At 39.6% G+C, this 16,376-nt stretch overlaps 1 protein-coding gene across 2 annotated transcripts in view; it reads right to left on the bottom strand.

The window, feature by feature from the left end:
* Pde1a (phosphodiesterase 1A) overlaps positions 1-16,376 on the bottom strand; it is a 261,678-nt gene that overhangs the window by 30,889 nt on the left and 214,413 nt on the right. For both annotated transcript variants that reach the window (XM_055600525.1, XM_055600526.1), the window contains one exon: positions 13,883-13,983. In XM_055600525.1, the coding sequence (XP_055456500.1) occupies positions 13,883-13,983 (101 nt within the window). The remainder of the gene's footprint in view (positions 1-13,882; positions 13,984-16,376) is intronic.

Raw genomic sequence — 16,376 nt, 5'->3', positions numbered from 1 at the left:
TAATAGATGACTACAGAACCTTTCACCCAAACACAAAAGAGTATACCTTCTCAGCAACCTTCTCCAAAACTGACCATATAATTGGGCACAAAGCAAGCCTCAACAGATACAACAAGACTGAAATGATCCCCTCTATCACATCAGATCATCATGGTCTAAAACTAGACCTCAACAATAACAGAAATAACAAAAAGCGTACACACATACGGAAACTGAACAACCCTCTACTCAATGACACCTGGGTCAGGGAGAAAATAAGAGAGAAATTAAAGATTTCCTGGAGCTTAATGAAAATGAAGGCACAACTTATCCTAACTTATGGGACACAATGAAAGCAGTGCTAAAAGGAAAGTTCATAGTACTAAGTGCCTTCAGGGTCAGGGGAAGGGTAGGAGGACCTCTCCTATCAGTCGACTTGGGGAGGGGCATGGGAGGAGATGAAGGAGGAAAGGTGGGATTGGAAGGGGAAAACGGAAGGAGTTATAGCTGGGATACAAAGTGAATAAACTGTAATTAATAATAGATAAATAAATTTAAATTAAAAAAAACAAAAAAGAAAGAAATTTGAGGCATCTCATATAAGCAACTTAATGGCACACCTGAAAGCAATAGAAAAAAAAAAAAAGGAGCAGATACACCCAAGATGAGTAGACAGCTGGAAATAATCAAACTCAGGGCTGAAATCAATACATTAGAAACAGAGGACAATTCAAAGAATCAATGAAACCAAGGGCTGGTCCTTTGAGAAAATCAACAAGACAGACATATCCTTAGCCAAACTAAAAGGCAGAGGGACACTGTCTAAATCAACAAAATAGAAATTAAAAGGAGGACATAACAACAGACACTGAGGAAATCCAAGTAATCATTAGGTCCTTCTTCAAAAGCCTATAGGCAAGAAAATTTGAAAATGTAAATGAAATGGACAATTTTCTTGATAGATTCAATTTACGAAAGCTGAATCAAGATCAGTGAAATAAATTAAATAATCCTATATCCCCTAAGGAAATAGAAGCTGTCACCAAAAGTCTCCCATCCAAAAAAAAGCCCAGGGCCAGACAGTTTCAGTGCAGAGTTCTATCAGACCATCAAAGAAGCACTAACACCAATACTCTTCAAACTATTCCACAAACTAGAAACAGAAGGAACATTATCAAACTCATTCTATGAGGCCACTGTCACCTTGACATATAAACCAAAAACTCAACAAAGAAAGAGAACTTCAGACCAAGCTCACTTATTTACATTGATGCAAAAACACTCAATAAAACACTCACAAACCAAATCCAAGAACACATTAAAAATATCATCCACCATGACCAAGCAGGCTTCATCCCAGGAATGTAGGGATGGTTCAACATACGGAAATCCATTAATGTAATCCACCATATAAACAAACTGAAAGGAAAAACCACATGATAATCTTCTTGGATGCCAAAAAAGCGTTTGACAAAATTCAACACCCGTTCATGTTTAAAGTTTTGGAGAGATCAGGGATACAAGACACATACCTAAACTTAGTAAAAGCAATATACAGCAAGCTTTTAGCCAACATCAAACTAAACAGAGAGAAACTTAAATCAATCCCACTGAAATCAGGGATAAGGCAAGGCTGCCCACTCTCTCCTTATCTCTTCAAAAGAGTTCTTGAAGTCCTAGCTAGAGCAATAAGACAACTAAAGGAGATCAAAGGGATACAAATCGGAAAGGAAGAGGTCAAAGTATCACTATTTGCAGATGATATGATAGTATACATGAGCGACCCCAAAAATTCAACCAGAGAACTCCTCCAGCTGATAAACACCTTCAGCAAAGTGGCTGGATACAAAATTAACTCTAAAAGAATCTGAAGCCTTCCTGTATACAAAAAACAAATGGGCTGAGAAAGAATTAGGGAAACAACACCCTTCACAATAGCCACAAATAACATAAAGTACCTTGGTGTAACTCTAACAAAGCAAGTGAAAGACCTGTTTGAAAAAAACTTCAAGTCTCTGAAGAGAGAAATTGAAGAAGATATCAGAAGATGGAAAGATTTCCTGTGTTCATGGATCAGTAGGATTAACATAGTAAAAATGGCCATCTTACCAAAAGCAATCTACAGATTCAATGCAATTCCCATCAAATTACCAACATGTTTTTTATAGACCTTGAAAGAACCATTCTCAGTTTCATATGGAAAAAAAAAAAAAAAACAACAACCCAGAATAGCTAAAACAATCCTGTACAATAAAAGATCTTCTGGAGGTATCTCCATCCCAGATCTCAGGCTGTACTATAGAGCAACAGTAATAAAAATGGCATGGTGCTGGCATAGAATCAGAATGGTGGATCAATGGAATGGAATAGAAGATCCAGAAATAAACCCACACACCTATGGAAACAACTTTCAACAAAGAAGCCAAAACCATACAATGGAAAAAAGACAGCATCTTCAACAAATGGTGCTGGTCCAACTGGTTGTCTACATGTAGAAAAATGCAAATAAACCCATATTTATCATCTTGCACAAATTTAAAGTACAAGTAGATCAAAGACCTTAACATAAAACCAGACACACTAAATCTATTAGAAGAGAGAAAGTGGGGAAGAGCCTTGACCTCGTTGGTACAGGAGATAACTTCCTGAACAGAACACCAACAGCACAGACTCTAAGATCAACAATTAATAAATGGGACCTCATGAAACTGAAAAGGTTCTATAAATCAAAGGACACTGTCATCAGAACAAAACAACAGCCTACAGACTGGGAAAGGATCTTCATCAACTCTATATCTGACAGAGGGCTAATATCCAGAATATATAAAGAACTCAAGAAGTTATACAGCAACAAATCAAGTAATCCAATTTAAAAAATGGGGCACAGAGCTAAACAGAGAATTCTCAACAGAAGAATAGCAAATGGCAGAGAAACACTGAAAAAAGGCTCAACATCATTAGTCATTAAGGAGATGCAAATCAAAATGAGCCTGAGATTTCACCTTACACTCATCAGAATGGCTAAGATCAAAAAGTAAAGTGACAACACATGCTGGAGAGGATGTAGAGAAAGGGGAACCCTCCTCCATTGCTGGTGGGAATGTAACCTTGAACAACCACTTTGAAAATCAATCTGGCACTTCGTCAGAAAATTAGGAATAGTACTTCCTCAAAATCCAGCTATACCACTCCTAGCAATATGCCCAAAAGGTACCCAACCATTCAGTAAGGACATTTTCTCAACCATGTTTATAGCAGCTCTATTCATAATAGTCAGAATCTAGAAACAACCCAGATGTCCCTCAACAGAGGAATGGATACAGAAAGTGTGGTACACGTACACAATGGAATACTACTCAGCAATTAAAAACAAGGAAATCATGAAATTTTCAGGCAAATGGTGGGATCTAGAAAAGATCATCCTGAGTGAGGTATCCCAGAAGCAGAAACACACACGGTACATACTCACTTATAAATGGATACTAGGCATACGATATACATACTAAGATCTGTACAACTAGAGAAGCTAATCAAGGAGGACCCTGGGTAAGATGATTAATCTTCACTCAGAAAGACAAATGGGATGGACATCAGAAGAGGGAGAAAACAGGGAACAGGGCAGGAGCCTACCACAGAGGGCCTCTGAAAGACTCTACATACTAGGGTACTGAGAGTTGTGGCCAAACTCTGGGCAGAGTTCAGGGAATCCTTATGAAATAAGAGGGAGATGGAATGACCTGGAGGGGATAGGTGCCCTACAAGGAGAACAACAGAGACAAAATACCTGGGTCTAGGGGGCCTGCAGTGATGGATATGCCAACTAAGGACAATGCATAGAGAGGACCAGACCCCCTGTTCAAAGGAAGCCCATAGGCTGCTCAGTCTCCAAGTGGGTACCTTAGTAAGGGGAACAGGGACTGTCTCTAACATGAAGTCAGTGTCTGGCTCTTTGATCACCTTCCCCCTCTCCCCCGAGGAGAGGGGCATGCAGCCTTACCAGGTCAAAGAGGAAGATAATATATCCAGTCCTGATGAGACCTGATAGGCTAGGGTTAAATAGAAGGGGAGGAGGACCTCCCCTATCAGGGGACTAGGGAAAGGGCATAGGAGGAGGGGAAGGAGGGTGAGGGGGACTAGGAGGAGATGAGGGAGGAGGCTGCAGAGGGGACACAAAGTGAATAAATTGTAACTAAAAAATAAATAAAACAACTGAGGTTGTTCTCTGTGAAAGAAAGAAGAAAGGAAAAGGAAATACATGGATAGAAGTATCAGGTAGGAGGAGCACAGAGGACGCAGCTGATGACCTTCTTAGCCTTCTGGTTGTGAAGAATGAAGGGTCTGTAAAGCCACAGGATTTACTAACGGCAGCAAATTTGTTAGATGGCATACAGAGGAAGTCAATAAATGTCTATAAAGCAGGCTTAAAATGGCCCAGTATAATCTGGCTCTGGGCTTCCAACATTCTAACCTCTCTGCCTTGTTGAATTCTAATCAGTTAATACCCTTGCAAAAAGCTCAGTGCATGGTGTGTTTCTCTCCAGGAACTTTCACAGCTGTAAACTTTGAAGTACCCGTCGGGGGAGGGGGTGACGTGAGGTAGGGGGAATAGTACTCTGACTTTAACTATTCTCATGTTGCATTATCTATTCTGGAGCTCTTCTTTCTCCATACAAACTTGAACAAATATATTTTTAAAATACACTAAAAAAAATCTGTTTGGGATTGCACAGGATCTTGGGCTGAATAAGATTTTGACAAACTCAAATAAAATCTTTCTACCCATAAACCTGAATTACCTCTTCAATTGTCTTCCACCAGAATCTTTTTGTCTATTTAAAAAAAAAAGTTGAATTTATTTATTTTTTGCAATAATCCGGACCATAGTTTCCTGTTACTCCACTCCTCTTAGTCACTTACTCGTTCTAGTCACTCCTCCTATTCAACCTTCCCTTCTCCTTAAAATCCATTCCTCCCTCCCTAGAAAAGATCAGGCCTCCCAGGAATGTCAACTGAACAGAGCATAACGAAATAATAGGACTAAGTACAAACCTTCATATCAAGGCTCAACAAGGTGACCGAGTAGGAGGAAAAGGGTCCCAAGAGCAGATGAAAGAGTCTGAGACAGACCCATTCCCTCTGTTAGGAGTCTCACAAAATCCCCAGTGTAACCATCACAGCATACATGCAGATGTCCTAGTGCAGACATGGGCAGGCTCTATGACTGCCAGCTCAGTCTCTGTGAGCCCCCATGGTCTGTCCTGCTTAGTTGATTCTGTGGGCCATGTTCTCCTGGAGTCCTCAGTCCCTCCCGCTTCTCCCACCAAAATCTATAGTTCTCCTCCTCTAGATTCTTCTACACATTTTGTTACATCTTTACCAAGAGTTTCAGTCTGAGGGTACTCATGTTACCAGTACTGTACTTTCAAAGGAAAATCCCACCTGTTTGGCTTTGGTTGGTCATACAGCTACGGACTCAGAATGCCACACCTGTTAACCTTGTATCCTGTGACCCAGCTGTACCACTTCAGCCGCAGGGGTTGCCTTGGTCTTGTTTTATCAGTTCTTTCAGATATGTTACATAGTCCTGTCACTGTAAACAAGGTAGCTTTACTTCTTCTTTCTCAATATAAATAATTCTTGGGTTTTTTGTTTGTTTTCTTGTGTTGGCTAGTACTTGCAGCAATACTAAAAGTCTGTGGTGAAGATGGGATATCCTTCCTCTTTTCTCTAGTAGGAATTTTTTTAAGTTGATCACAATAAAGATTATGTGACTTAATAGACTTTTTGTAGATGCTCATGTTTCCAATATATTTACAAATTTTAAAATGAAAAAAACCATAGATTTGCTACAGCATGACCTTTTGAGATAGTACATTGTGCAGTGGCTAGACTGGTTAATCTTATACATTATTTCATATACTTATTATTCTTGTAAAATATTCAGTGTCTCCTCTTGGTCAATTTCCAGAAGGTAATAACAGTGGTCACTATGTTACCTGCTCTGTCTTGCTAACCCATTTCTCTCATCTAAGTGAGATTTTAGGCACAGTCACCAACACCTCCCAACTGTTCTCCTCATCACCCGTGACCACCACTCTACTCTAGGATATGTTCTTTATTGAGGTGAGGTCATTGCCCACTCTTTCTAATTTATTGAATGTGACCGTAAAGGGATATTATTTAATCAAATACTTTTCTGCATATTTTGTCATGACCTCATTTCTTCTTTGGATTTTGCTTTGAATATCAAATGTTGAATCACTGTTATAGCTTGCATACCTGGGAAAATTGGTCATGATGCTAATTTCCATTTTAATTATTATAGTTTAAATATCTATTTGGGCCTTCCTTTTAATTTATAACACTAACATCTGTGAGATAGTCTAAATATCCAAGAGAAAAAAATTAGCTCATCTTTCTTCAGTCAGTGAATGATAAGACTCTTTTTGCCCTGTTTCAAGTAGTTAATTACATCTTCATTCTTTTGACCCCAAATTACTTTGGGTAGGGGATAAAGAGGATGATGGAAATCACTTTCTCCCACACAATTCTGTGGTTAAATCTGAATATTGTAGATGTATTTGCTGCAAATTAAAGTGTTGAAACTTGTTTTTCAACACAAGTTTGTAGCAGACGCTTTACTCTTCAACTGTTAAATCCATCAAGAGGCTTTTATTTCTCAGCAGCCTATTACATTCCAAACTAATAAACTACTTCAAATTGCCCGGGTAGACTTGATATTCTGGCACAAGGTATGGGCCAGTTGCAAGCATCTTTAGTTCTGCAGAGAGGTGCCTTGGCATCTTCATTCTCTCCTCCTAACGTGTCTTCAGCTGGTGAGGCAGCCACAGTGGAAGGAAGCAGTGTGACAGGAGACATCAGCTTACAGCAGTTTCCTCTACGACTCCTAAATCCTGTCCCTCTGGCATTCCCTCTTCTTGCCAGATATAGTTCCCATGTGTGCTGGTTGGTTTTAGGTCAACTCAGCATAAGGAAGATTAACTGGAGAGGGCTCTGAATTGAGAAAATGCCACCCTGTAGGCAAACCCATGGGCCATTTTCTTGGTAAATGGTCAGTGTAGGAGGCCCCTTCCCTTTGAAGGCAGTGCCATATCTGGGAGGATGGTCCCGAGTTGTATGAGAAAGCAGGCTGAGCAAGCCAGTAAGCAGCAATCCTCCATGGCCTCTGTCTCAGTTCCTGCCACCAGGTTCCTGCCTTGAGTTTCTGCCATGACTTCTGCCAGTCAAAGAGTGAAACCTGAGAGCTGTAAGCTGAAAACAAAACAAAACAAAACAAACAAACAAACAAAAAAAACCTTTCCTTCCCAAGTTGTTTTTGGTTATAGAGTTTTATCACAGCAATATGAAACCCTGACTAAGACACCATGGTAAGAAACTGTGTCACACGAAAAGGACTTTCTGGCTTTTTGATAGATGAAGTCCTAGTTACAACCTAGGACTCACCTGCAGCTGAGCAAATGAGCAAGTGAGTATAAAACAAAGGAGCCACCATTGTCACTAAAACAACACAGCACTGTGGGAGACTGAGCACAAATGTGATTCTCTCTAATAACCATTTACTATGCATTTCATGAAATCATGTTGCCTACATTATCTAGACATAATACTTTTAAAAGAAGAAACCAAAGGAATCTGACATCCCTTACAAGCAATGTATTCAAGAGCATTTATAGTCTACTAGACAAAGCAAGCCTTTTGTTTTGTTAACAACATAAATGAATTGGCCTGTCACTAGAATAATCAATCATTCCCTCTAATGCACCCTGTACTGCCATAAAGGTGTGTGTGTCTGTTTATGTGTGTCTGTGTGTGCTTAACTAATGTAACATATCTTCCGACAATCTCACAGCCTAAAACTCTCTTGCTAAGAATCATAGCTTAACACAAAGGGAGGCCACATGTTATCCGTATTTAAGTAATAATTAAAGCAATATTAACCGAACAAAATACCACATATATTTCCAGAAGTTTGCCAAAATTATAGGAAAACTATGGTTTCCAGTAATCTCTTTTATATCATTTGGACACAGATCTAGCTACGGCAGGATTTTCAAGGTTATTACATGATATGGCTATAAGTATTACTTCCCCTCGGAGAAAGAAGCTAGACTGTGCTTTTGGAGCTGATTTAGCATAACAAAATGTGTATGGCTTTATCTCAAAAATCCGACAAGCTTGCTGGGAATCCAGCATGCTCTCTCAATGTCTGATGGTCTTTTACTGCTAATAAAAGAACAAGACTCTAAGCAACAGGTAGTATCCATGGCAACACGAAGCTCAGCATTTCACAAAGAAAAAATTAATTCCATTTATTTACACTTTCAAGGATTTCATGCATTATAATATCTTTAGTGAACTCTAACACAGTTTTTCCCTGTGTGTTCTACATGACTTTTCAGCCATTTCGTTTACATGGTAAATGTGTCTCCATACTAGAAAAGCCCTTTAAATCCAAATAGCATGAGCACTAGAAAATAGAATTAATGCTATCAGTGACACTTGACCTTATCTCTTCTTTGGCAATGTGCAGGTAACACTGTGAGTTTAAAATGTTGTGTTGTTGCATGTTTTTGTCATTGAAATAGTTTCCTTTGATAAATTTTTCAAGTTCATGTCAATTCATTAAATAATTGACCCTCATAGAGAATTTATAAGTCAGTAAAATATAAGGACACTTCAGTGTCCAAGTGGGTTCCATAGCAATGGGAAGAGGGACTGCCTCTGACATAAAATGATTGGCCTGCTCTTTGATCACCTCCCCCTGAGGGGGAAGCAGCCTTACCAGGCCACAGAAGATGACAATGCAGCCACTTCTGATGAGATTTGATAGATCAGAAGGAAGGAGAGGGGGACCTCCCCTATCAGTGGACTTGGGGAGGGGCATGCGTGAAGAAGGGGGAGGGAAAGTTGGATTAGGAGGGGAGGAGGAAGGGGTTTATGGAGGGATACAAAGTGAATAAAGTGTAACTAATAAAAGTTAAAAAAATAAAAAATATATAAGGACACACTCATCTTTTATATTTCTTACTATAAATGAGGAAAATAGCAAATTTTCCTGCCATCTTCATCCTTTCCCTTCAACATGTGCCACCATCTAATTCCTTTGTGTCCTCCTCCTTCTCCTAAGACCAACATTTAAATAAGTCAGGTCTGCTCCCCCTTCTGCAGATGATAGTGGAAGAAAATCCACAGTGACAGCCTGATGCAGGGATGGAGAAAACCAGTTAGCTCTTCACTGTTCAGAGCAAAAAGTGCTGGCTGATTACAAGTCACTAGCTCCCTTCACTAACCCCTGAAACTGTTGGCTGACACAAAGCTTAGCTCAGTAATAGCCTGTCGCATACCTCCTCATTGTTATGGATTCTGTAGCAGCCTTGATGTGAACAGTCTTCTTTTCATTTGAATCAACTCAATGGAAAGAGAGGTGTTCTCCTGACTCTGCAGAATAAGTTCATAACATCCCTGCTTTGTAACCGGATTACTAAATTCTCCTCTCCACTGGGGGAGTGGGATGGACAGAATGACTTCACATTTTCACGGACCTTCAACTTTTTCTGTTGATCAACTGACCATCCCATCAGGGGCTTTAAAATTTGGGCCCACCTTATGTTGTCTGTTCCTCTGGGAGCAGAGTTGGGAAATCACTGGACAGAATTGTCCCTCTTCCCAACTCCTGTATCTCAGTGTGGCCATCCATGAACTATGTATGTTTTCATAGGCCACTTCCTCCTTGTTATCTTAACTTTTCTTATGTATTGTGGGCTATAAAGCAGATAATGTATACATCGAATTTCAGTCATCTTGGGCCACCACTAAGTTTTACAATAACTTACATTGTAATACTCTGTGTCTTTCCCCCCAACACCAATACACTTTCTTAAATATGAATTATTAGTTGTTAAGTAATATTTGTTAAGAACCTAACTGAATCAACCACATAAAAACTAGCACATTTATGTTTATAGCAGTTCTATTTATAAGTACCAAATTTTAGCAGAATAAAATTCTTCTAATATGTGATTATATCCGTTGTGGCAGGATGATACTATGTAATATTTATTCAGATGTCAAGAATGAAAATGAGTTGTCAAGACATAAGACAACAGGAACCTTTACACACAGTTGCTAAGTAGGGAAAAAAAGCAGCCTATGATATATACTGTCTAATTTTTACATGACATGTTGAAAAAGGCAAAACTAACCCAGTCTAAAAGATCAGTGTTCACAATGGTAAAACAAGGAGAGAAATAAGTAAAAAGATGGGATGTTTGGATCATTAAAACTACAGTGGGGTTCAGTAAACAATTATCAAAACCCACAGAAATTATACACAAAGCCTGAGCCCTAAAGTAAAGCAAGGACTTTAATTAATAGCATACAAATATTAGCTCATTAATTGTAATTAGTACTCCTCACCAATACATTGGTTCCATATATTGGTTCTGGTTGTAGGGCAAAACTGTAGGGTAGCTGGGCTGAGCATAGAGAACATATGTGCTCCATGATCAATTTTTGCTCTAAGAAATAGTCTATCCAAACAAAAAACAAAAACAAAAACAAACAAATGAATAAGCAAAATAACCATACCTGAGCATGGAACGCCGAGGAGTGGGTAGGATTAGTGGGGATGTGGGGCTTGAGAAGAGTAAGGGGAGAAGGGTCAGTTAAAACTGTGCATGAAAAGGCCATACAGAAAGTAGGTGCTCCACTGAAAACAGGGTAAAATAAAATAGAATTAAAAATAAAGTAGAATTTGAATGGAGGTACCCTATGGGTAGACAAAGCTGCTTGCAGAAGTTACAGGTTATTAAATGAGAACCCAGGTGGGGAATGTCCCCCTCTGCAGTACAGTCAGGGAATCTCCAAGCGCCCCAAAACAATACAGGCAAATCACTAGTGCTGTTGATTTCCCACTAGAGCTAGGTGGAAAGAGCTTATTGCTGCAGGCACCACACACTCTGGTCCCAGACTTAGAGGCATTAAGTTGGAATTGCCTTGGAAGAACATTCCAGGAGAAGGAATAGAGGGAATGTAAGAGCTGCGGAAAAAGAAATGGTGCGTGACAGATGCTGTCTACTCGGTGTGATATGGCCATTGGGCTTTGAACCTATACTGGCTATGTTAGCCTGCACAGGATTTATACAAGATTGCCCTTGATAACACCCTAATGCCATGTCATGAAAGAGGGAGGCGTTCACTGGGTTCCACTTCTGCCTACGGCTCTCTACACAGTTAGCGTTTGATTGACTAGGGAGAGACAGTTTATGCAGAGCTGTACCCATTGGTACAGTGCCCATGGTCCTGTAAACAACCCTTTAACCGTGTCTGTAAGAACTGTAATGAAATTCATTGGGTCACAGACACACAGAAGGACATAAAGTAGGACAGACAAAGACATTGGGATTGGTGGGAGAGACACAGGGAAAGGACAAATTTAGATAAAAAACATTATATGCATGAATGAAGATATTATAATGAAACTCATTATTACATGTAATGAGCACATGCCAATAAAGCATTCTAAAACCTAGCATTTAGCATTCTCTTAACAGAGCAGCCTAGAGAGAGATGCGGGTGATGTTTCCCTGCTCAGCAGTCTTGGCCAATGAAACACAGAAATATCAGGATGGCACACACAGAAAGTGAGCTGCGTCCTGTGCTGCAGTGGGTTAAATTCTGCCTCTCCAGCACTGCTCTCTCCCTTTAACTAAGAAGAATTTGGGGCATCTTCCTTTTACAGACAGAGTTCTAAGCCCCACCACACACACACACACACACACACACACACACACACACACACACACTGCAAGCCTCAGTGTGACACTATTTGGATACAGATCTATTAATTAATTCCAGGATGCAATTGAGACTGAATGGAGTATGTAAACGGGAGACCTAAACCCCATATGAAGGTTGCTCTCACATGAAGAGGGAATAGCTCCAGGGAGGGTATGCAGAGAGAAGACCAGCTGAAAACACAAGGAGGTTGCTGTTTGCCAACCGGGGGAGGGACCTAGAAGGAAGCAAGTCACTGACACCTTAGACTCCCAGCTCCAGTCCTGTAAGAAAGGAATTGAATGGTGTTTAAAGCATCTATTCAGTGGTATTGTGTTCTGGAAACCCCAGGGGCTATTAAAATACACATCCACTCCAGCGCTTTGGTTTGAGTAACTGTCATTATTGCCGTCATTAAAGCATCTTCTTCTTAGTTATATTTACTACTCCTTGCTGCCTTGGAATGAGATTTCTTCAATCTCTCACTTTCTTAAGAAACAGCTGGAGCAGGGGCCTTTTCTGATCCCCTAGCTTGGATGCCTTATCTGGCCTCAGTGGGAGAGGTCGCTCTTAGTTCTGCAGGGACTTGATGTGCCAGGCTGGGTTGGTGCCCATAGGGGACCTCCCCCTTCTCTGAGGAGGAGAGAAGAGAATGGAGGAGGGGCACATGGGGGAGGGACTGGGAGGAGAGGAAGGTTGCCTGAAATCAGGATGCAGAATGAATAAATAAATAATTTAAAAAAGAAAGAAAGAAAAAAGTGTGACTTAACAGTGAAACATTTGTGTGTTAAACTTGTGTGGTTAGTTTTACATTACCTTGACACAAGCTGGAGGCATCAGAAGGGAGTGGGGGAAGCCTCAATACAATTAGGCTGTAGGCACACCTAATCGGGTGTTTTCTTACTTAGTGATTGATGGTGAAGGGCCCAGCCCATTGTTAATGAGCCCAACCACTGGACAAGTGATCCTGAGTTTGATAAGAAAGCAGGCTGAGCTAGCCATGGAGATCAAGCCAACAGGCAGCACCCTTTCATGGCTTCTACATCAGCTCCTGGTTCCAGGTTCCTGCCCTGCTGGAGTTCCTGTCCTTCTGTCAAGCATGGACTATGATGCGGAAGTGTAAGCTAAATAAACCCTTTCTTCCCCTCCCCCAAATGAAATCAAATGGTATACCTTCCAACATACAATGACGTATGAAGTGCCTCAGTGGACAAAGGCCTGACTTACGTGACTCCCTAGCCAAGCCTTAGCAGAGGGGATTTATCCTACAGACATCTATTATTAATTGTCAATATGTTGTAACTGTTTTATTATTAGTTTATTATTAGTTTATTTATTAATTATTATATTATTAGTTTATTAGTTATAATATTACTAGTTTTAATATTATTAGTTGTTAACATGTCAGGCAGAATGTGTGTTTTATGAAAAACAACAGTAGATTTAAGTTGTTAAAGCTTAAGAAGCATTGCTAAAAATCTGTTAAACTCTTCTTAATTAAATCTACATGTTCTAAACAACCTCTCTTAAGAATAAATAAAATGGTTCAGAGCACCGGCTGCTCTTCCAGAGGTCCTGAGTGTAATTTCCAGTGCATAGATGGTGGCTCACAACTATCTATCTCTGTAGTCCCATGGGACCCAGTGCCCTCTTCCGGTGTGCAAATGTACATAGACAAAACACCCATATGGATAAAGCACATAAATAAATAAATCTTAAAAAAAAGGAAAAAAATCACAAAAAAATATGTAAAATATGTGAAATAAAATATGTAAAAATCATCTCAATTGCTGTATATTCATTGTTCATGTAAATGGGCTCCATAAAGACACTTATTTTATTCCATTTGATCATGTATTTGAACACCATCTATGCCCTCTCCTCTTCTTTTCTTTTTTTTTTTTTTAAGTAATTTATTTAATTTGATGTGCATTAGTTTGAAGTTGTCAGATCCCTTGGAACTGACATTACAGACTGTGGTGAGCTGCCATGTGGGTGCTGGGAATTGAACCCGGGTCCATTTGGAAGAGCAGACAGTGCTCTTAACCACTGAGCCATCCCTTCGGCCTGCCCTCTCCTCTTGACGTCAAGACTTCACTGCTCTTACCTCGTCTGGATGTGGAAGTTGTTGGTTGTTCCTGTGTGCTCATAATCATGAATGGAAGCTGCCAAGACCATCGCTAAAATTTCCAGTTCAGTGAGCCAGTGCTGGAAAAGGAAGGGAACAGCTCATCACACTGAGCACCACGGTGATCGTTTCTCTCTATAGGAAGGCCTTTAGTGTGTCCGGAAAGCACATGAAAAATAGTGTTGTTTCTTTCACATGTTTTCCCCCTGTTCCCTCCATTAATTGTGATAAATGGGTGCTTTATGGAACCAATGATTGTGTTACTTTTGTAAGTTCAAATTTTAAAACTCAGAATATGATTGTTCTTGCTGCTTCAAAAAGGAATCATTTTCTGTTGTTTGAAAAGTTGACTGGAACTCGACTTTGAAATTACAACTTTACAGCTTTGGGATCTTATGGTGTAAATTATAACATAGTGGTCTTTTAGTATGGTGTTCACCTTCATTAAAACATGTCTTTAGATAATTGTAAAAGACCATACAGCAGAGCCCATGAAAACACATTTCTACTTAAAATTGAAAGTACTTATTCTTTTCAAAAGAGAAACTGAAATTTGTTTTTAGATTTAGCGATGTGGGAAATTTTCTGAGAATTTACCTAATTTTGTATTTATAGCACATATAATTCAGTGGAACTTGATAATGACAAAGGAAAGAATACTGTTTTCATGTGAAATCCAGGCCCATCAATTTCTTTTACCAGCTGTGTGATTCCATTTCTCAATGCACTGTCCATATGTCATGTTTTCTATAACACAATAACACGTGTGGCAATTAAAGTAAACACAACATAATAAAATTAAATCTACGTGTCCCATTGCCTTGGCGTGTTTCACATGCCGAGTGAGCACATGGGACAAGTGTTGCCATAGAGAACCGCCGAGACACAAAGCTTTCCCATCATCTACAAATATTCTTTTGGACAGTCCTGCCAGAAGATAGGACTTGTGTTAGGAAAAAAAGGTTCTCAAGTGAGACGGAATTTTCTCTTGGGCATTTTTCTTTCATTTGAAACTCATAAAGATCTAACACACACATACACATACAAACACACACACACACACACGCATAAACACGAAAGCACACATGTACACATATGTATATACACACAGAGCCATTTACATACATAAATACATATGTAATACACATGCATACACACCCATAAACATGTACATACGCACATTTGCATGCATATATACATATGTATTCATGCACACACACACACACACACACAAGTTAAGATACCAGATGACCTTTGTAGTTCACAAGAGGACACAGGGTACAGGTACCATTTAATCGCCGGTAGAAAGGCTTGGTGACAGCAATGGATTTTGGAAAAGAGATGGCTGGAAGCAATGGACCTTTGCATCCTTTGCATAGAAAGAGCCAACAGGGAATGGCTGTTCTGTAGCAGAGTTGCCAGCAGCCCTGTTACATTTGAGAGTGAAATTAAATGAGGCTAAAAAGAGGATGAAGGGTATGAACCCAATTGGTGGACTACTGTGATTAAAATTCATGAATTCGAATTTTGTACAGAAGGCAGGCGGGAGCCGCTGAGTGCCCCTGAGTCAGGAATGGTGGAGCTGACGGCTGCTGTCCCTCTGAGCTCACTGAACCGTGTTCCTCTCACAGAACTGACGTCAGAATGTGGCACATAGCAGGAGATATTGTTTGTGGAGCTGGCAAGCATAGTCTGACCTTTCTTAAATGTCCTAGCTTGTCCCAAAGAGGTTTTTTTTTTTTTTAAATCTACAAGTTTAGTTATTTCCTTAGCTATAAGCACACTCACCACCAGCAATAAATGAATCAGCCATGAAAAGGTTAGCATCATCTCGAAATTCTACTTTTGCTAATACAGAAAAGATATTTTTCAATTGAATGTGAGAATTTTTATATTACCAAATTATTTTGCCACATAAACATAATCAAAAAGGCCACAACAGTGATAATTAAGGAGGGTTCATGGAGAAACTTCTCTTTGTGGAAGGCAAAGATGAACTTAGAAGATACATTTCAAATCAATTTTGACAACTAGGAAAATAATAATTTTAAATACGTATGAGCTGATCTATGATTAAATTTCATTTCTAAATTTATTTTGAGCCTTATAATTGATATTATCATAGTAGTTATTGAGTGTTGCTTTTTCTCAGCCAGTTAAATTTATAAATGTAATCAATAAGAGATGTTTGAAGATGACAGGTAATTTTTGTTCCCTCAGAAATATGTTTTTTTTTTAATGAAACAATGGATCTCTGGGGTTCCAACTGCTTTAATTTCATTTCTCCTCACTTCATGGTGACTGGAAGCTCAGTCCCAGCTCAGTCTGTTACGCAGGCTATTAGTGAGGTCAGTTTTTTCCTTTCAGTGACTCACAGAGTGTCTACCTGTACCAAGTAACTAGCTATACTAAGTCCCTTTGGTTCTCAAAGTCACCTCCTGCGTGCAGGGCTTTCATAGCCTGAAGTCAATTA

Source organism: Psammomys obesus, unplaced genomic scaffold (genome assembly GCF_907164565.1).
Source record: "Psammomys obesus unplaced genomic scaffold, mPsaObe1.curated_primary_1811, whole genome shotgun sequence".
Classification (NCBI taxonomy): Eukaryota; Metazoa; Chordata; class Mammalia; order Rodentia; family Muridae; genus Psammomys; species Psammomys obesus.
This window is presented reverse-complemented; position numbering and strand designations above follow the sequence as displayed.